Raw genomic sequence first — 21,394 nt, forward strand, 5'->3', positions numbered from 1 at the left:
ACTCTGGAACAGGACCAATCGTGAGCGATGCTCTGCAGTGATAATGCTGAGAAGCGATGACTTGCACAGGTAATGCTGAGAAGCGATGAGCTGCACAGGAAATGCTGAGAAGCAATGAGCTGCACAGGAAATGCTAAGAAGCGATGAGCTGCACAAGTGTTTGCTGAGAAGCGATGAGCTGCACAGGTAATGCTGAGAAGCAATGAGCTGCAGCAGAAAACGCTGAGAAGTGATGAGCTGCACAGGAAATGCTAAGAAGCGGTGAGCTGCACAGGTGTTTGCTCAGAAGCGGTGAGATGCACAGGTGTTTGCTCAGAAGCGGTGAGCTGCACCAGTAAACACTGAGAAGCGGTGAGCTGCACAGGTGTTTGCTGAGAAGCGGTGAGCTCCACCATCAACGAAGTCAGGAACCACGGGAGTAGCTGAACAGGAGTCAAAGGAGATGCTTCCTATCAGATAGAGAGACCAGATGATCTGACACCCATTGAATGGAGGAGGACTCTTAAAAAGGGAACTGGTTGCAAATGATCCAATCTCCGCTGAGCAGAGGTTTTGAAGGTTCCCGTGGTAGTACATGCGTAAACCACTAGGCAAGATGGTGTCCGATGAGAGAGGAATGCCAGGCTGAACAGCAGATAGCAGTAACCAAGGGAAACCAATGATCACACGGACTAAACTGCTGCAACGCATGATAATCACTCGGTCATGCTGACTGAATTAGAATAACAGACTGGAAGTTTTAAAAGGAGGGTGGTGCTTGAAATAATTTTTCTTCCTCTGTTAACCATGGTTACCTGAAACACGTGCAGTCATCATTGCTTTGCACAAAAAGGGCTTCACAGGCAAGGATATTGCTGCTAGTAAGATTGCACCTAAAACAATCCTTTATTGGATCATCAAGAACTTCAAGGAGAGAGGTTCAATAGTTGTGAAGAAGGCTTCAGGGCATCCAAGAACGTCCAGCAAGTGCCAGGACCATCTCACAAAGTTGATTCAGCTGTGGGATTTTGGCACCACCAGTGCAGAGCTTGCTCAGGAATGGCAGCAGGCAGGTGTGAGTGCATCTGCACGCACAGTGAGGAGAAGACTTTTGGAGGATGGCCTGGTGTCAAGAAGGCCAGCAAAGAAGCCACTGCTCTCCAGGAAAAACATCAGGGACAGACTGATATTCTGCAAAAGGTACAGGGATTGGACTGCTGAGGACTGGGACAAAGTCATTTTCTCTGATGAACCCCCTCTGAGATTGTTTGGGGCATTTGGAAAAAAGCTTGTCCGGAGAAGGAAAGGTGAGGAAAGGCTACCATCAGTCCTGTGCTATACCAACAGTAAAGCATCCTGAGACCATTCATGTGTGGGGTTGCTTCTCAGCCAAGGGAGTAGGCTCACTCACAACCATGAATAAAGAATGGTACCAAAACAAGCTAAATAAGCGGCTCAGGGAAAAAAACTTCGACATTTTGGGTCCATGGCCAGGAAAGTCCCCAGACCTTAATCCCATTGAGAACTTGTGGTCAATTCTCATGAGGCGGGTGGGCAAACAAAAACCCACAAATTCTGATAAACTCCAAGCATTGATTATGCAAGAATAGGTGACTATCAGTCAGTATGTGGCCCAGAAATTGATTGACAGCATGCCAGGGCGAATTGCAGAGGTCTTCAAAAAGAAGGGGCAGCACTGCAAATATTGACTTTTTGTATAAACTTTATGTAATTGTCAATAAAAGCCTTTGACACTTATGAAATGCTTGTAATATTACTTCAGTATACCAAAACAACATCTGACAAAAAGGTCTAAAAACACGGAAGCAGCAAACGTTGTGAAAACCAATATTTGTGTCATTCTGAAAACGTTTGGCCATTACTGTACACTGTAAGAATAAGACAATCAGGGGCTGATGCAGGGGTTCTCGTGCAATGGGAGTAAGTTACTGTAATAAAAAAAGAGCACAGAAAAAATAGTATATTTATTTCCATATGCAGAGCTGTACACATCTTGAGAAGTATTTGCCTCCGCATCAGCATAATGTGCACTTGGCTTAGAACAAGTCATCACTATCAGCCAGTATTTGCACCTCACCTATAGCATATACATGTTTGTGCAGGTCTACATGAGTCACACATGCACAAACACGTCTTTACTTTACCCACTTAATGTTAGTGTAAAAGGGTTTCCTAAGGTGCCTGGGGTTTTAATCTCCCTAATATGCTGGCAAATATATGGTTGACCATTTAATGAAGTTATTTAATACTATTACCGTCAACCAACTGTTTCTAGTGGGGGAGGAGGGGTTTGTTCAGACCAACTTCTAATTCAATTGTGGCTGATTCTGTTTTTATGTTATAAAATTAAATATAAAGTAATAGATTATTATATACTCTTCATCATTTAGAATACCTCTTTTCACCCTTGTCCCACCTCTCTAGGGAGATTGTTTGTGTTGTGATGGAGCTTCCCAAAGAGTGTTTTTGGCTGGAAGGGTTATGAATGGAGAGAGAAGGGTGGGCTGCATTTATCAGGCCCATTCCAGGGCTTCCAACATACCAGACACTCTTCTGGTAATCAAGTAAAGTGCTGTTATTTTGTATGTGGGGGTAAAAAGTGCGGATTTTGCAAGTTGCGGATATCTGGCATCTTTGTAGGGGAAATCTAAGGCGGCAGTGGCTTTAAAGGCATAACTTGCTTTTACTAGAAGTACAGGAAGTAAAGTAAAAATGTAAAATACTGGATGAAACCCAGGCATTTAGACTGATAGTGAAAGAGAGTAGTAAAATCTGACTCTTCACTGTGTGGAAAAGTTGACCACTGATCTGGTCATTTGGCTATTGAGTGGTTCTCATAGTGACACTCCTAGACTGTGCACGCAGCACTTGCTATTCCCATATACAAGCACCAGCTTTCTAATGTATAGATGCATCCGATGCAAAAATAGGCATATCTTAAAGATGCATCCAAGTCATAATCAGACACATGGATAACTTAGTTAGTTTGCTTATTTAGGCACCTACTGTACTGATCTTACACATTAACGACCCTGCGTAACCTCTCCGAGTATAAGTGAATGCAAGTCCAAGATATGCATGACTCAAAATATGTACTGAAGTTTTGTATATATGCAGCGGGACAAATTATATGCAAGTTCCCTTTTTATGTGGCAAACGGACTTATGTCTAACGCTAAATCACCATGAAATGTGGGCCGAACTGTGGGCTGCTTATGGAAACTGTATCACATATTATTGTGCAGAAAAGGGAATTTGCTTTTTATAAACTGAAATAGAAAAATGATAGGTAGAATCTGTTGAGTTGCTATGGACAACATAATATCTACATAAGTACCCCCAAATTTGAGAGATGCTTTGCTGATGAGTCATTACTTCGTGATGGAGCTTTTTTTCTTTTTTTTTTTTAAGAGTGAGCAGATAGACACCTTGTATTTGTGATAATATAAGTGAATATGGAGAAAAAATATGTCTGCACAATACCTTGTCCTACATTTGTAGAAAGGAAAGTGCAGCACAATCTCTTCTTTGAAACACAGAGACAGTATACAGTATATTTACATTGTCTAGAACCAAAGAGAGGCAACAGCAGATTTTTTTTTCTTCTTCCACCTTTTAACGTGTGCCAGATACAACGTCAGGGATCTCTGTTGACATTTTTACTTAACTTTAATAAGTTTATGGTCATTTCACGTTGCAGAGTTGGCTCATAATCCCGGAATTCAATGTATGTTACCTCCCTGCATGAAGATACAAATAGCTCATCAGGCATCAGCCATCAGCACAATCCTAACAAGAGAACATCATCCAACTGACTCCCAGCAGAATGAAGTTTTCTTACATTGGTGCCCTATGTGTCTTTATGACACTAATTGCTGCAGGTAAGTAGACTCCAATGGAAGCCAACACAACATGTGACAGATCTATAGAGATAGAAAAGATGTAATAGATAGATAGATACATAGATAGATAAAGCTATAGTAGACAGACAGAAAGATATAAATAGAAAGCTATTATAAATAGAAAGCTATAATAGTCAGAGATAGAAAGCTCTATTTGACAGACAGAGATGGAAAGCTATTTTAAACAGATAGATGGAGATAGAAAAATATATGATATAGGCAGATGTAGGGAACTATATTAGATAGACAGACAAACAGACAGACATAGAAAGATATATTAGAGAGACAGTCATAAAAATATATATTAGACAGACAGACAGAGATAGAAAAATATATTGAACAGACAGAACTAGAAAGATATATTAAACAGAGAGACAAAGATAGATTAGATAAATAGGTAGACAGATAAGTAGATAAATAAAGCTAAAAGATATTAGACAGACAGATATAAAAGATTTATTAGCTAGACATACAGACATGAAATATATATTAGATAGACAGATCTCAAAGATTGAATCACTGGAACTTCACGCTTCAGCAAAAGCGTTCAGCAAAATTTGAGTCTTGGAAACCAATCTTATCTATACTTATCAGGGGCATTTCCTAAAATTCCTGATAACTAAAGTTGTTCTCTTGCAGATGGTGATAACTCTGGTCATGTTATATGCACATTAAATTAATATAATATAGTTTTTTGACTATTATGAACCTATTGTTAATATGTTATTGTTGTACTCATAGATTTCTACTCTGCTGGGAGGCTCCTGAATAATGTGGTGACCTCCTGGACTCCCATAAAGGAGCAGGCAATTTTCCCAAGGAACGCTTCCATAAATGTTCTGTATTCTACACTGCTATTTAATATAAAATGAGTTCTGCAGTTTAGTGGCTGTGAGAGGTAACTGTAGACAATAAGAAACTTGCATGAGAACTTAGAGCTCATTGTCATGTCTTTTTGACTCTGGAAAAATCACTTTGCCCCCATACCCCAAACCTGAAAACTAGATTGCATGCTCTATTGTTTAGGAAATTGTGCAAGAACAGTTCTCTGTACATCACTGCTAAAGCAATAAATAAAACTAATATAATATGTTTTCTCCCTTTTCAGCTCAGTGCATCCCATGTAACGAATGCTGGGTTGTTGGTGGTACGGAATGCTGTGACGTAAACATTATAGAATGTCCAATACTGCCAGAACAGCCAGAACTGCAATGCATGACTATGTCAGAATATTGTGTAGTGGGTATGTATCCTTTTACACAGAGCAGTAAAATGCGTCTGAATGTGTGAGGTTTGTATTGTGGTATGATGTAGAATATGCAAAACACCAGATTAGTATGGGAAAGACAGTACTTATTTCATTATATATATATTTTTTTTAGCATTATTTTCTTATTATTATTTTAAAAATTATATATTTATATGGCGCTATATACGGTCCAGAACGCCATATCTGACATTTTCAGTAGAATAAACTACACAGACACAACAGTACATAGTACTATACATAACACATTCTTAGACTAAACACAACAATACAAAGACCAGACATCTTCTACTTAACAGTTTACACAGATTACTTGGTGATGGGGATCAAGTTATTTACGGGACAGTGAGCGAGAGTGATTGTAATGTCTAGTGTGAAGCAGGCCTGGGCTCAAGCAATCAGGGGTAGGAATACAGGCCTAGAGGTACAGAGGGCGATGTAATTGTAGAAGGAGAACACAAGGAAAGAGAGCTCCTGCTCGTAACAGCTTACATTCTAAAGGGAAGAAGAAGACACAAATAGGGTGGCACCATGATGGGTAGTTGAGGAGATGGCAAAGGAGTTAGGAGGAGGACTGATAAGCTTAAATAAATAAATTAGTTTTAAGAGCACATTTAAAGCCTTAGAGAGAATTTCCTATCCTGTTAGGGCATGGGAGATCATTCCACAGGAGACAAGCAGCCCGGGGTGTGGGAAGAGGAAATCAGTGTGGCAGTGAGACAGCTGTCATTGGCAGAGCGGAGGAGGCGGGAAGGAGTGCGGGTAGATATGAGGTTCGAGATATAGGGGGACATTTGAGGGCTTTGTAGGTGAGGATGAGCAGTTTAAATATATTTCTGTGGGCCAAGGGGGCCCCGGGGAGCCAGTGTAGTGACTGGCAGAGAGGGACAGCAGAGATAGAGTGCCGGGAGAGAAGAACAATGCAGTTAGTGGGGGCATGGTGGGACATGGCTAGGCCATAGAGGAGGAGGTTGCAGTAAGGAAGGGAAGAGATTATAAGAGAGTGAATAAGAGTTTTGTTACTTCACCTGCCATATTTGAAGTGGCCTTGACTTTTCATTTGGTGAATGTGAGGAGAAAAACAATCAATGATTGAAACAATGCATTTAAATTGTATGCAGCCTAGATTGATTTAGCTACATTTATATTATAATATATTAATACACAAATTCCTTCTTCTCCCAAAATGGAAATGTAATTAAAAAAATAGCTTTGAGAGTTTTCTTTTTCAGTGCTTTTGTTTGTTTGATTGATTCTTTTTAATTACTATATATTTGTTCGTTTCATTTTCTTCAAGATGATAAAGAATTACGGTCAATGAGAAAAACATGTGGAAATCAATTATGTAACCTATGCATAACCCTCACGACTGGCCATGGCTTTAACGTCCGCGCCAGCACTCAGTGTAACTCGACCAATGCTGATCTAAATTTTACAGGTAAGGGGAAATGCATGCAAGGTTTTCATTCCTAAATGGCCATCAAACCATTAATACAAATATGATGATTATAATAATGTCTAAAAGAAAGTTGTTAAGAAGAGAGCAAGGAATCACTAAGAGCCTAAACTGGAACATAAAAGAGTACACTTTCTTGCATATTTATATACAATATATAGAGCTACAATTTTATCAGACTGTGGGAATATATATCCATACACTTGGGAATGTCAAAACATGTATTATCACTGTAGATCAACTTAAGCGTTAATTTGCGTTTACTGAAATACCACATTAGGATGATGCTGGTCAAATCTATAGATATTTTACTGATCTTTACATTGTTAACCTCTTCATGACAGGAGATAGTTTGGCCAACAATAACGTTTTCGATAAAAAAAATGTAGGCCTCAGTAGGATCCCCCCTATGTTCCTATAAAATAACCTTTTCCAGAATTCTTCCTATAATTACTTTTACATAATTAGCACATCCCCTGAAAATGATAAAAATACGCTATTACTTACATTATTATATAGGGATATCTCCATTTCTCCCAGGGAATAAGACCCAGGCTTGCCCGCTGTACGGCGTAAAGGGATTAAATAACCCTCCATGCTGATAATAGAGTTTTTCTGTAGCTTAAATGAAGAAATTAGCACTAGGAATATGTGGATTGTACACACACACACACATATATATATATATATATATATATACACACATACATTTGTATATATGTATATTTGCAATGGAACAGGAGTATAAAAAAAAAGCAATATAATCTCTGTAGCTGAATACAGTAAAATTCCCCACTGTGCACTTTCCTGTAAATGACAGATGATGCTGACTGCAATAAAAGATGTGCAATGTTTTTTGCGAGTAGCGATCTTGCAGTCAGTATATGAAAGTGAGCAGGGAGACCTTTGGGATGCAAATATATGTCCCGATTAAGAACAGTTATCACACTGTTTTTAGTTTTTTTCATGTGTTAAAAGAAAAAAACAAAACAAAACAGAACCAGTGAGGGGCGGTAAGAGTTGCCTCAGATGTGTGATCCAGATTTGTCCCTGGACAAAGCAATGTATAATGGTCTATTGGTCAAAAATGCCTGACTAGTAAAATCTTCTGCAGCACGATGAAAAAGTTTTACACACATATATTGTATACCAGTCATGTTTCCAGTGATGCTTCACCAGTATAATGGACTCTAATAGCAGGTGATATAGGTAGATCTTTTTGGGTGATAATAGTTAGCAGTACTGGGGTGGGTGGTTATTGCCGACCATGGCCTTATCTGTGTGGAGTTTGTATGTTCTCCCCGTTTTTGCGTGGGTTTCCTCCGGGTGCTCGTGTTTCCTCCCACACTCCAAAAACATACTGGTAGGTTAATTGGCTGCTATCAAAAATGACCCTAGTCTGTCCCTCTCTCTGTCTGTGTATGTTAGGGAATGTAGATTGTAAGATCCAATGGGGCAGGGACTGATGTGAGTGAGTTCTCTGTACAGCTCTGTGGCGCTATATAAATAAGTGGTGATGATGATGATGATCATGTTTTTAGCTGCCATACTAAAAGTAACTAAACCTATTCTGGCCACACCAGGATGTCTTGAAAATCATTAGAGGGGAGCTAACATCGAGCTGGTGAAGGGCTGTTTGTTAGTGCCAACAAGGGATGTTTAGGTCACTGGCTCATTATAGAATCTTTAACAGTGGATCTTGCAGCCCTTTCTTAAAGTAATAATAAAAATTACTATGATAGTCATGAAGGATGACTTTGTCTCTCCTCATCACCTATCACCACCCCACACTTCTGCCTTCAGGACTTTGCCCACGCTGCTCCCCACATTTGGAACTACCTGCCCCATCCAATCAAACTCGTTCTCAACCTCGGATCTTTTAAACGTTCTGGCAAAACTCACTTTTTCACACTTGCCTACCCAGTCTCATCCTAAAACAATTTCCCCCTCACATTCCATCTGCCCCTTTCACTCTACTTCTGTCGTCACTATTTACTAACTTAATCCTCTCAATGTTAACTCTCACAAGTTTGGTCTCTCCTTCCGATCTCATCCTCTGTGTAATGTTTCCTTTGTTCTACTTGTGACTATGTAGTTGCTTTCGCTATAGACTCTTGTTTTGATCATTACTGATTCTATTGTTTCTCTTGTACCTTAATTATCTTTGCTTTTTTCAGTTTTTTTTTTTGCTGACTGTGCGGCGCTGCAGATTTGGTGGTAACATATAAAGATCCCTGTCTCCTGTGTTCATTTCGCCTTTAACTAAAATCTGTAATCTCTCTCTCTCTCTCTCTCTCTCTCTACTTGTATATTTCCATCACTATTCAAGCACGCAGTGATTGCTCCTATTCTGAAAGAACAAAATTCCGACCCACACTCTCTCTCAAATTACTGCCCCATCTCTCAGCTCCCATGTACCTCCAAACTGCTAGATAGAGTTGTGTAGATGGGCTGTGCACTGTACACTTATCACCAGTAGGGTCTGTGCATTTTATATTTGCCACCAGTATGGGCTCTAACTATATCCTTGCCAACAATATGGTATCTGCTTTTGAAATAAGATAACATAACAAAATCTACTTTGTATTGTTTCCACCAACATGATCTGTGCCATGTATTTTCGCAAAATAATGTTAGGCTCTACTTTGTGCCCTTGTCACCAGATTGGGGTCCATATTGTATACTGTTAACCAGAATGTGGTAACTGGTTGACAGACAGGTCAGTGTTCTATCCTGTACTGCTTTGTACACTTAACACCAGAATGGGTTTTGCTAAACAAAGTATATAAACTTACATAAAAAAATGACTCCGGTCCTTAAATGGCCTGAGATTTCAGAAACTATAGTTATCCATCTATGGCATGTATGGAACACTGAAGTGTACCTAGATTGTATTTAAAAAAAACAGTTGAATATATGAACTTTGCATCATATAGAAATGTGTTTAACCTTCATTTCCCTTCATAGGTTTGATAGGAGCCTAATTTTTGTTGTTGGAAACCCTGTTCCTTCCGCTATGTAACTCTCAGTCTGTAGCTTCCCGATTACCTCTAATCCCCTCTAAATATCATGATATTGTCCTGTTACCAAAAAACCCCCATCCTTACTAACATAAACACTTAAATGAACCGGTCACTGCCTCCTGGTGCTGTGAACAATCTGATTCTGAATGGCTATAAGCTGTTATATTCATACACAATTAAAAGCCAGTCACATTCTGGAAGAGCTGGGAGTTAAGACCGAATACAAGAAGAGACTCAAACCTTGATCAAATGAACAATTAAAGCATATAAAACTATGCTTTTTGTAGTACGCTATTATATTTATTGTTGCCATTACCTTAGGATAGAAAAGTAAAGCACAGAATATAATAACCTGTGTATATCTTGTGCAGTGTTTGTACCTTTTATATATCAAAAGACATCTATAAATCAATTTAAATAGCTTAATTTTCTATATATTCATTTAGCCCCTGCACTATAGTAAAATGACAGTAGCAATATGGTATTAGAGAGTTCATAGGTCTTATTATCTTTGCTACTGTGTATAAATAATATATAAATACTTTATATTATTTGGTGTGAGTAATATATGTATATAATTGCGCTTGCTCATTGTTTTAGCTGTATATACCGTATTTACTGCATATTTTAGTGACTCTGTGTGAATAGTTGGTATCAATATAGAATGTGCTGGTGCATTTATGCTTCCCCGCTACCTATCCATCATTTTTACACATTTCAGCAGTAGACAGTATGTTGAATACAATGGGTACAATGTGTTATGTGTGTGAAACATCCAACTTGTAGGTTGAAAGATAATAAAAACGAGGTTATTTACAAATGTAAATTTTGTTTTCAGAAAGATGTAATAATTTGACAACCAATGGCCTAAAGTGTCCAAGTTGCTATGAAAAAACTACTGATGGCTGTAAAGATGTTGGAACTGTTGATTGTGTTCAAGGAGAAACGCAGTGTGTAGACTATGCTGGAGAAGTACAGTTCTCTGGTAAGTAACCACTTGCATCAACTAGAGAATAGCAGAGGTCAGACTGGTAGCATTATAATAACAGACACATATTTGTAGTGCAACAGATGATATTAAATACATGCCTTGAGACCACGCAAAAATTAAGCAAATGGTCGATCAGGGTAACTATATGATTCAGACGTCCAGCGATTTGTAAAATTCAATTCTTCTTGCGCTTCAAAAACAAATGAAAGGCTGAAAATCAACCTTCAACTTTAAATTCTACTGTTAAAAAGACAAACCACCACAAGGATGTACATATATCCGGTCAAAATGCAATTGATGATGAATGACTGGCAGGACATATAAACTGTCATAATATCACCCCGGAATTTGTTGCTGAAATCAGACTCTGGTTCAAGCACTGTGTTCTGGTTCCCCTGTACCATGGTTAACTGTATTTTTGCATATATGCTCACTGGGAAAATAGATGGTGTTAAAGACTAATTAGTAAAGTATAACATTAAATAAAAAGTACAGAAAATCATTTGTATGCCCTGGGCATGCATCTAGTTAGTCTACATGTTAAACACAGTTATATAGAGCATATAGTGTGTATAAAAGTGTTCATACACACTATATAAAAAGTGTTTCATTGTGCCAGTTCCCTGGGCACTATTGAGAGGAAGGAGCAGGGCATTAAGCATTGTGCCCTGTGTACTGGCACTAATGGCACCCTGGTGATGGTATATTATAGAATGGAGCATTGGATAAAACAATATTTATTTGAATGGTTTGTAAAAGTCCATAGTTCTGTCATTTGTCAATTTTCACATACTTTATACTCTGCAAGTTAAGTTAATGCTTAAACATTGTAAACATTTATTGCTAGAAATAAAGCTTTCCATTTGGAATTTCACAAAACATATTTTTTTCATTTTGCAGATGGCAGCGTTAATCCACTCTCTTTTAAAGGCTGCATTGTGACAGGTGGATGTGATGTAGGATTTTTAGGACTTCCGGGCAGTAAAGAAATAAAAAGAACTACATTTAATTGCACAGCTGCAAATTGAAATCTCGATTCTTGGAGGAAATTAAACGTATATTAAACTTATATCTGCTTTTTGACTAGTTGTAAACGCAAGCTGAGCCTGTGTCATATTTAGCAACATGATACATGTATGAAGAATTGATAACATAGTTACTGCTTTAGATGTGTCGCATGGTACAAATAAAACAAAAAATGATATGTATGCAGGAGTTGTTCTGAAGTTGCTTTTTTCCCTAACAAGATGATTCCAGCTGTGAGATAGATTACTATTATATATCACTGCACAATCCAAGTAGGTAAACTGCTCTTTTCCTTTTTTATACAGAACCAATATCTCATAATGCATACAATAATATAATACACATACGTACGTAAAATAACAAGATAATAGGTTTGACAAAGAAGCAGTATTTAAAGAAAAAATTCCTGCAGGGACCAAAGCTACCAATAAACATTTTCGAAAACATCATTCACAGACAAAAATATCCCCTTTGAATGTATTTTGTATTCTATTAGTTAAATGCAATCATTACATCATAGGCTCTCATTAAAAAATTCTATAACTCCGTCTATTTGTAAAATTTGAAAGCACAATTATTCTCCATATTCATCATCTGATACACTTTAAGTCGTCTTTCTGCTCGTTGGCAGGCAGATGAAAAAGTTCAGGCATAGCAGGAGTTAACTTATATGGGTGGTAGTGGAACTGAGTCATCCAATCGGGAAGGACGGAAGGGAAGGGCTTAGCCTTTCAGAGAGGCTTATAACATATAGGAAAAGGTTTCAACTTCCTCTTATCGTCTGGAGAAATTACCCACCCACCGATTCCCTATTTTGGTATAGGAGTGAGTATTTGTTGGTTGTCATCTAAGTGATTCATACTTCTAATTTACAAGGGGCGGTAATCAGCCCAATCAGTGGCCAATTTGGTTATATTTAAGGCGTAGTAGGCACTCTCCCCTTAAAGGGATTGGGCAATTAGTCAGAATAGCCCTTTGGGGTTAGGGGGCTTCGCTTAGGCGGGCGGGCCTCAGCTAATGTGCCAAATGGGGGGGGGGGGGTTTGGCATTTTTATGCCTAGTCATTCCAAATTAGTTTGGACAGGATATATAAGTTGTAGGTGTGGCCTGGATGCTGATTGGTCTGCTTAGATTTGCTACCAATTTTTTCCAGCAGATTCGCCTTTAATAAATTCCTGACCTTTCAAACGCCAATTCAAGTCTCTGTGTCGTTATTTTAGTTCGTTAAGTTAACTCTTGTAAAGGTAAAATATGGTAAAGGTATGAGGTCCACCGTAAGCGGTTTATAAACAGAATAATCAGATTCTGTAGATTTCAACTTTTCGGTTTCCTTTTTATGTTATTAATATGTTGGTTAATTTGTGCAAATTGATCAGGTATAAAAAGCACAAGACCGTTGTATTACTACATTTCTGAACCAGGTTGTAAATTCATTTCAGTTCATTATTGTTCATATCTTTTAACAATCTGGATCATATGAACAGATATGAACTGAAATGAATTTACAACCTGGTCCCTAATTGTGGAATGACAATATATGAATTGATCATTGTTGTGGGGTACATGTGCATAATTTATTTTAACCATATAAACGTTAACATGTTATACTATATTGCTATCCTTATCGAGATTTTTATACTACATGACCACTAGTGTGATATATCTAACTACACAATCCTTTACATTTGATCACATGATTATTACACATTCAGACACCCAGTAACGTTATAAACACCAAAGTACTGGTTACACTAGCAAGAAAATCGCTACCCTAGCGCTGGATTAATTTTATATATTTTGGACTTGTATCAGCAAGATTTGGGATCATCTTGTGATTTTCAAAGCTACGTTTAGCAAGACATTTCTGTCTATCTCAATTAACTTGTGCGCACTTCATCGTTTGTTAATATACGTATAAGTAAAAATTTGCGTTTATGCAGGGGCATATTGTAATAAGGGAGACAGAGTGTGCTGCAAGGGGGACAGTGTGATAAAGGGAACAGTGTATTGAGGGGGCAGTGTGATAAGGGGCACAGTGATCTAATGGCTGGGGGGGGGGAAGAGGGTCATGAATTGGCCACTGGGGTGTGATGAAATGGCTGGTGTGGGGGGTGCATCATCTCTGCATTGTGTGGCGTTCATGAGGATGCTCTCTAAAAATCCTAATCATTGAGGGTTTCTAATGTTTGCACATTTTCAAAACAGAATAGCTAAACGACAACAAAGCTGCAAGAACAAGCAAGACAGAACAGGTAAGAGAATCTGTCTAAAAAAATTTTGCTGGCTAATACTCCTGAATTTTCCTTTAGTGTTTTTTTTTTTTTGTGTGTGTGGGGAAGGGGGGCGCCGCGGGTGTATTAGCCTAGGTCGGCCAGAAGCCTTAATCAGGCCCTGCTCCACACCTTGGTTTCACATTGCATACACTGATGTCGCACCTAATTACACCCCATCTTGGTACAAATATGACTGACTAACCCCTCTCGCTAAGAAATTTCATTTGGTGAGCAGGATAAATTAGCCATATTTGCCTGGTACAGAGGGGTTGGTTAGTGTATTGGGGCTGAGAGGGGGCACCCTGTAGTATTATTGGACCTTGCACCTCTCTTATTTCACAGTTTGGTGCCAGAACGGCTGTGTGACAGAGCCCTTTAAATTTCCCGCCCCTCAGTGACATCAGTTAATTTATTCACAGCACCGAGCTGGGGGGCAGGAAATTCAAAACTGCTCTAAGGTTTCTGCACTGATCACTGTCCTCTATCATCAGCTTTAGTTGTTGCACATCAATTGTTGGTACTAGGAGCAAAGTGTGCAAAAGTTTTCTGCCAGTGTTTAAAGTTTCAACCAGTAACTTTACATCTTCATTCGTTATAAAATCTACATACAAATCTCTGCAAGAACTAATTAATTGGGGGTGTCAAGCAAATGTACCTATTACATCTCTGCAGGAAGATAAGAGCTTGTCCCGCTTACATAAGAAGCATGTGTGTGCAGAAAGTACTAGTTTCGTCCACCAAGTAAGGGTAAGATACAAATAGACTATAGCACTCTGTATGTGTGCACTGTGTGAAATCTGAGAGTTGCAAACCCAGCCTCAGGTTTTCTGGATCACATGTGACATAATTAGGACCACCTGTGGATCTGTTACAATGTGTCAGTCAGTAATGAATACACCTGTGCTCCAGCAAGGAGATATGGAAAACCTGCACTGTTAGGGAGCCCTGAGGACTGGGTTTGGGAAACCCTGGATTAGACCAAAAACGCAGTTACATACTTTGCAGAATAAGTTGTCACTTGCTACTTGTATTTTATAACACTATTAATAACCAGTTACTTGTGAACAAGCTCTACGAGTCTTTCTTACCTTGGTGTGAGTGAGATTGAAGCTTCTCTGTGGTCAGGCAGTCTTAATGCTTAAAGCAAACCGGAGTCTCTTCTCGTCCATTGTTGTTGCCAAAGAAGAACGTGCTTGTTGAAATCCTGCTGCTGGCTTGTCCTGCAGTCCTAATATCGTAATCCTGTGTGTGCAATCTCAGCCCCATTGCACCTCCTCCCTCTCACGTTCCATCTCTCTGCAGGACACTCTGCCTGCTGGGTATGTAACTTTCATTGCTACTGTTATTGTAAGCTTTCAACTGACAGCCAAATCATTTGATTTAAATATATAGTGATAGATTCCACCTACTAGGATGAGTCAGCACTACTGACTGTCAATCAGTCCCCAGTCTTACCTGCTGATAACTAGGGGCCTGATTCATTAAGGATCTTAACCACAGATTTCACATGAGATGTGTTATGAACCTCAGGAAAAATGTCAGTTTGTTTGTTTTTTAACTTTTACTTATGGATATTTGTAATATTATTTATGTGTTAAATGTAATTTTGATTTTAAAAAGATCTAACCATAAATTACAGTAATCCTACACCCAACATTAGGAATAGAGACTAAGAGCTGATTTATGCAAAACCTTATGCAAAACCTTATATGTTATATATTAAGATAAACCCATTGTAATATCAATGATAGACTTAGAAAAGGATTAACAATGCTGCTTCTTCAAAGAACTTGGGGCCTGATTAATTAAGGATCTTAAATGAAGAGGTATCTTATTTCAGTCTCCTGGACAAAACCATGGTTCAATGCAAGGGGTGCAAATTAGTATTCTGTTTTGCACATAAGTTAAATACTGACTGTTTTTTCATGTAGCAAACAAATATCAACTTTAAATTTCAGTGTACAAATAAGCTATCAAGTATTTGTGTGCTACATGAAAAAACAGTCAGTATTTAACTTATGTGGAAAACAGAATACTAATTTGCACCCCTTGCATTGTAACATGGTTTTGTCCAGGAGACTGAAATAAGAAGTTTCTCACATTAAGATCCTTAATCAATCAGGCCCCAGGTGGTTAGCCACAACTGTAGAATCTGCCTTATGCAGAGATTCTAGCAAAAGATTGATTTTAACATTTCAATGTTGTTGTTATTTTTTTAGTACTTTTTATTTATGTACTATTTAGCAACAGTTTTAATAGCACGGCTATTTCTATATATGTGTGGAGGTTAGTTATACGTTAAATACCTTTTATTGCATCCAATAGCTTATTAATGGGTTGTAATGTGCATTTATTCTCTACAACTATTCAATAAAACCTAAGGGCATAACTTATTGTGAAGTAACGGGGTATATACATGAATATTTACATTTATGGATACAATTTATATTTGTCATGTCAGACTTACTGTTTGACACCTCTCACTAAATACATTACTAACCTTAGCACATACAAGGACGATTCACCTTGCACTAGCTCGTCATTGCTATAGTGATTTAACCACTGCTGTGTCAGCAATCCTCGCTTTAATTTTTCCAATGTGAAACTGAAAACCTGTCTCATTCTGCATTTTTTGGCAGTATCCGAGTTCTTTGTCTACTGGTTATTCCCACCAGGCAAATGTGGAAGAGATTAATGCAGATTGTGCGCCGTTAATGAAAGGGCTATTTACTCTTCCATAGGTAAGCAGTATGACTGTAGAGCAGGGGAGGAGGGGAAGATGCAGCCCACCTCAGAGAGTAGTACCGGTGTGTCCCCTACAAGACTGGCAGTTCACTCTCTTAGCCGGAGCCGCAGTGTCCGTGAGCAGCAAGAGCAGCTGAAGCATAAGCCAAGGGAGCTGCCTTTTCTTCTGAGGAGCGGCCTGACTCTGCGGAGAAGGAGTTCTGTCTATGGACCCTCGCTATCAGAGACTGAGGAGACGGCGACTGCAACGGCCAACAATGGCCCGGTAAGTGACACCTATTCGCATCAAGACACACATGGGTGCACTCTCCAAACCCCTGACAACTGCAGTCTGACTGTACCTGGTTCATGTAAACTAGAAGCAACATGCCCATGCCCTCAGCTCATGTACAGTAGAGGCAACATGCCCGTGCACTCAGCTCATGTACACTCGAAGCAACATGCCCGTGCACTCAGCTCATGTACACTCGAAGCAACATGCCCGTGCACTCAGCTCATGTACACTAGAAGCAATATGCCCGTGCACTCAGCTCATGTACACTAGAAGCAACATACCCGTGCACTAAGCTCATGTACACTAGAAGCAACATGCCCGTGCACTAAGCTCATGTACACTAGAAGCAACATGCCCGTGCACTCAGCTCATGTACACTAGAAGCAACATGTCCGTGCACTCAGCTCATGTACACTAGAAGCAACATGCCCGTGCACTCAGCTCATGTACACTAGAGCAATATGCCCGTGCACTCAGCTCATGTACACTAGAAGCAACATGCCCGTGCACTCAGCTCATGTACACTAGAAGCAACATGCCCGTGCACTCAGCTCATGTACACTAGAAGCAACATGCCCGTGAACTCAGCTCATGTACACTAGAAGCAACATGCCCGTGCACTCAGCTCATGTACACTAGAAGCAGCATGTCTGTGCACTCAGCTCATGTACACCAGAAGCAATATGCCCGTGCACTCAGCTCATGTACACTAGAGGCAACATGCCCGTGCACTCAGCTCATGTACACTAGAAGCAACATGCCCGTGAACTCAGCTCATGTACACTAGAAGCAACATGCCCGTGCACTCAGCTCATGTACACTAGAAGCAGCATGTCTGTGCACTCAGCTCATGTACACTAGAAGCAACATGCCCGTGCACTCAGCTCATGTACACTAGAAGCAACATGCCCGTGAACTCAGCTCATGTACACTAGAAGCAACATGCCCGTGCACTCAGCTCATGTACACTAGAAGCAACATGCCCGTGCACTCAGCTCATGTACACTAGAAGCAACATGCCCGTGAACTCAGCTCATGTACACTAGAAGCAACATGCCCGTGCACTCAGCTCATGTACATGAGGGTCAACATCTCAGGGCACCTGGTTTGTTTACACGAGGGGCATCATCTCAGGACACCCGGTTGGTTTACACTAGGGGCAGCACCCCAGTGCACACAGTTCCCTTACTAGGGCCACTGCACCCAGTTCTTTTACAGTACAAGCAATGTGCCAGGGCTCATATTTCATTTACACTATAAACAGTATTCAAATGCATCCATTTCTTGCAATTGCCCTTCAGTTTATTTATACTATGAGCGACATGCGAGATTACCTACATGCTAGTGCACTCTGGTTTATCCACACAGTGAGCACCATGCCATTGCTGCCAGTGGTTTACACAAGAAACATAATACACTGCTATGTCCAATTCACTTACAAAAACATGTCACTGCAATGTACTTACTTTAGCATAGTGCCAGTGTAGTTCATTTCTTTACCATACAAATTGGCACTGCTCACTTTTCAGCTACGTTGAAATGCGGTGTGTCATTCATTTAGATTAGCAATAATCCAGGGTATCAGTTCACTGACACAAGTAATGTGCACAATTCATCACTTACACTAGCAGTATGACAATAAAACCAATTTAGTTTAACTAGCAATGTGCCATAATGCCTAGTTCCCTTATAGTAGCAGAGTGCCACTCTGCCAAATTCACTTACACTGACATTGAGTCTCTGGGACCAATCCATTACCCACAGGTGCCAGTGTTTCCAACCCATTACTCTTCAACCATACCTTGCTACGGAATCTGTATAAATATGTCACTACACATACACCATTGTCTTTCCACAATTTCTTATGTCATTTCCCCCAACCAGTCACTGATAAATGGCCACAGATAGATCTACTTCTGCATGTCTCGCACATAATCACTATATTGTCCTTTACTAATTGTACAATACTAAACAACCACTGCATGCCAGAACATACATACATACTTGCTGCACCTGCCACTGCCTGCCAGAACATAAATACATGCTGTGTACCACCACTGCCTCCCACAACATACATACATACATACATACATACATGCTGCACACGACCACTGCCTCCCACAACATACATCCATACATACATGCTGCACACCACCACTGCCTCCCACAACATACATACATGCTGCATACCACCAATGCCTCCCACAACATACATACATACATGCTGCACACCACCTCTGCCTCCCACAACATACATACATGCTGCACACCCCCAATGCCTCCCACAACATACATACATGCTGCACACCCCCAATGCCTCCCACAACATACATACATGCTGCATACCACCAATGCCTCCCACAACATACATACATGCTGCACACCACCTTTGCCTCCCACAATATACATACATACATGCTCCACACCACCAATGAATCCCACAACATACATACATACATACATACATGCTGCACACCACCAATGCCTCCCACAACATACATACATACATACATGCTGCACACCACCAATGCCTCCCACAACATACATACATACATGCTGCTAACCACCACTGCCTCCCACAACATTCATACATGCTGCTCACCACAAATGCCTCCCACAACATACATACATACATGCTGCACACCACCTCTGCCTCCCACAACATACATACATGCTGCACACCCCCAATGCCTCCCACAACATACATACATGCTGCATACCACCAATGCCTCCCACAACATACATACATGCTGCATACCACCAATGCCTCCCACAACATACATACAAGCTGCACACCACCTTTGCCTCCCACAACATACATACATACATGCTGCACACCACCAATGCCTCCCACAACATACATACATACATGCTGCTCACCACCACTGCCTCCCACAACATACATACATGCTGCACACCACCACTGCCTCCCACAACATACATACATACATACATACATACATGCTGCACACCACCACCACTGCCTCCCACAACATAAATACATGCTGCACACCATCACTGCCTCCCACAACATACATACATACATACATACATGCTGCACCCCACCACTGCCACCCACAACATACATAATGCACGCCACCACTTCCTGACAACATAGATATTGCATACCACCAATGCCTCCCACAACATAAATATATGCTGCAACACACCACTGCCTGCCAGCTCATACCACTGCCTGCCAGCTCATACATACATGCTGCACCACACCATTGCCTGCCAGAACATACACGCTGCACCCCTTCACTGCCTGCTAGAACATACATACATACATACCTACATACATAGGCCTGGCCAACCCATGGTTCTCCAGGTGCTTGATCAGCAGATATCCAGCCGATGGGTGGCAGGGCAAGCTGAATCTTGTAGATTCACAACACCTGGAGAGCCACGGGTTAGCCTAGTGTTGCACATAAAATATGGTTCTGGGCATACAGGCTAGAATGTGATAGAAAAGATTGTGGGTATATGGGACAGCACATGGCAGAAAATTTGTTGGGTATATGTAGTAACATGTAAAGAAAAACTGGTAAGAATGGTGTGCCATGTGAGAGCGACTGGTACAAAGCTGGTGCAGTTGGCGGTGACATGTGGGGTATGTGGGAGAGAAAGACATGCACTGGAATTAGAGGGAGCTAGGTTTAGAGAAAATTAGAGGAAAAATTACTTTTCTAATGGAAAGGTGGGATAGGCATCCAACAGATGTGGTAGAGATTAGTACAGGGTCGGACTCGGCCACCGGGGGACCGGGCTACTCCCTGGTAGGCCCCGACCCTGACCGATCCCCTCTTCGTTGGTGGGGGGAGCGGAAAAGTTTTAAAAAAATAAATAAATACTCAAGTGACTGTGGCGCTCACCGACTCCTCTCTGCTCCGTTCGCACTGAATGTCGGGCGTGACATCATCACGCCCGACATTCAGTGAGGAGTGCCGCAGAGAGGAGTCGGAAAGAAGACAGAAGAAGACAGAAGAAGACAGAAGAGGACAGAAGAGGACAGAAGAGGACAGAAGAGGACAGAAGAGGACAGAAGAGGACAGAAGAGGAGAAAGTGTTTCAATAGTTTTTTTATGTTTTAGATGGTATGTAAGTGTACAAACCTTAATCAGACATGTTAAACCGTAAGGTTTTCTGTCTATGGAAAATATATATATATATATATAAAATATATATGAGGTATTAGCTCATATTGTGGTCAAAACATGTACAGTAAGTTTGCAATTTAAAACGTTCTCTTTTCTTGCAAATAGTACACTTGCATCTAGGCAGTAAGTATGACTGCAGTGCAACTAAAATTATGTACATTCACAGCTTTTGTTTCAATTAACTGCAATACCCCATGTAACAGTATTCACAGATAACCATAACTGAGATATGTCACAAGAGTCTAGATTCTCTGCTTGCTTGATATACAATTCACTCG

General features: G+C 40.2%; 2 protein-coding genes across 2 annotated transcripts in view; both read left to right on the forward strand.

The window, feature by feature from the left end:
- LOC142107804 (uncharacterized) overlaps positions 1–21,394 on the forward strand; it is a 105,469-nt gene that overhangs the window by 38,948 nt on the left and 45,127 nt on the right. The window lies entirely within an intron of this gene.
- LOC142107807 (uncharacterized) lies at positions 3,771–11,846 on the forward strand. The gene is made up of 5 exons (XM_075191428.1): positions 3,771–3,880; positions 5,010–5,144; positions 6,466–6,606; positions 10,486–10,632; positions 11,539–11,846. The coding sequence occupies exons 1-5, from the start codon at positions 3,826–3,828 to the stop codon at positions 11,664–11,666; spliced, it is 606 nt and encodes a 201-aa protein (XP_075047529.1). The 5' UTR covers positions 3,771–3,825; the 3' UTR covers positions 11,667–11,846.

Source organism: Mixophyes fleayi, chromosome 11, assembly GCF_038048845.1.
Source record: "Mixophyes fleayi isolate aMixFle1 chromosome 11, aMixFle1.hap1, whole genome shotgun sequence".
Taxonomy (NCBI): Eukaryota; Metazoa; Chordata; class Amphibia; order Anura; family Limnodynastidae; genus Mixophyes; species Mixophyes fleayi.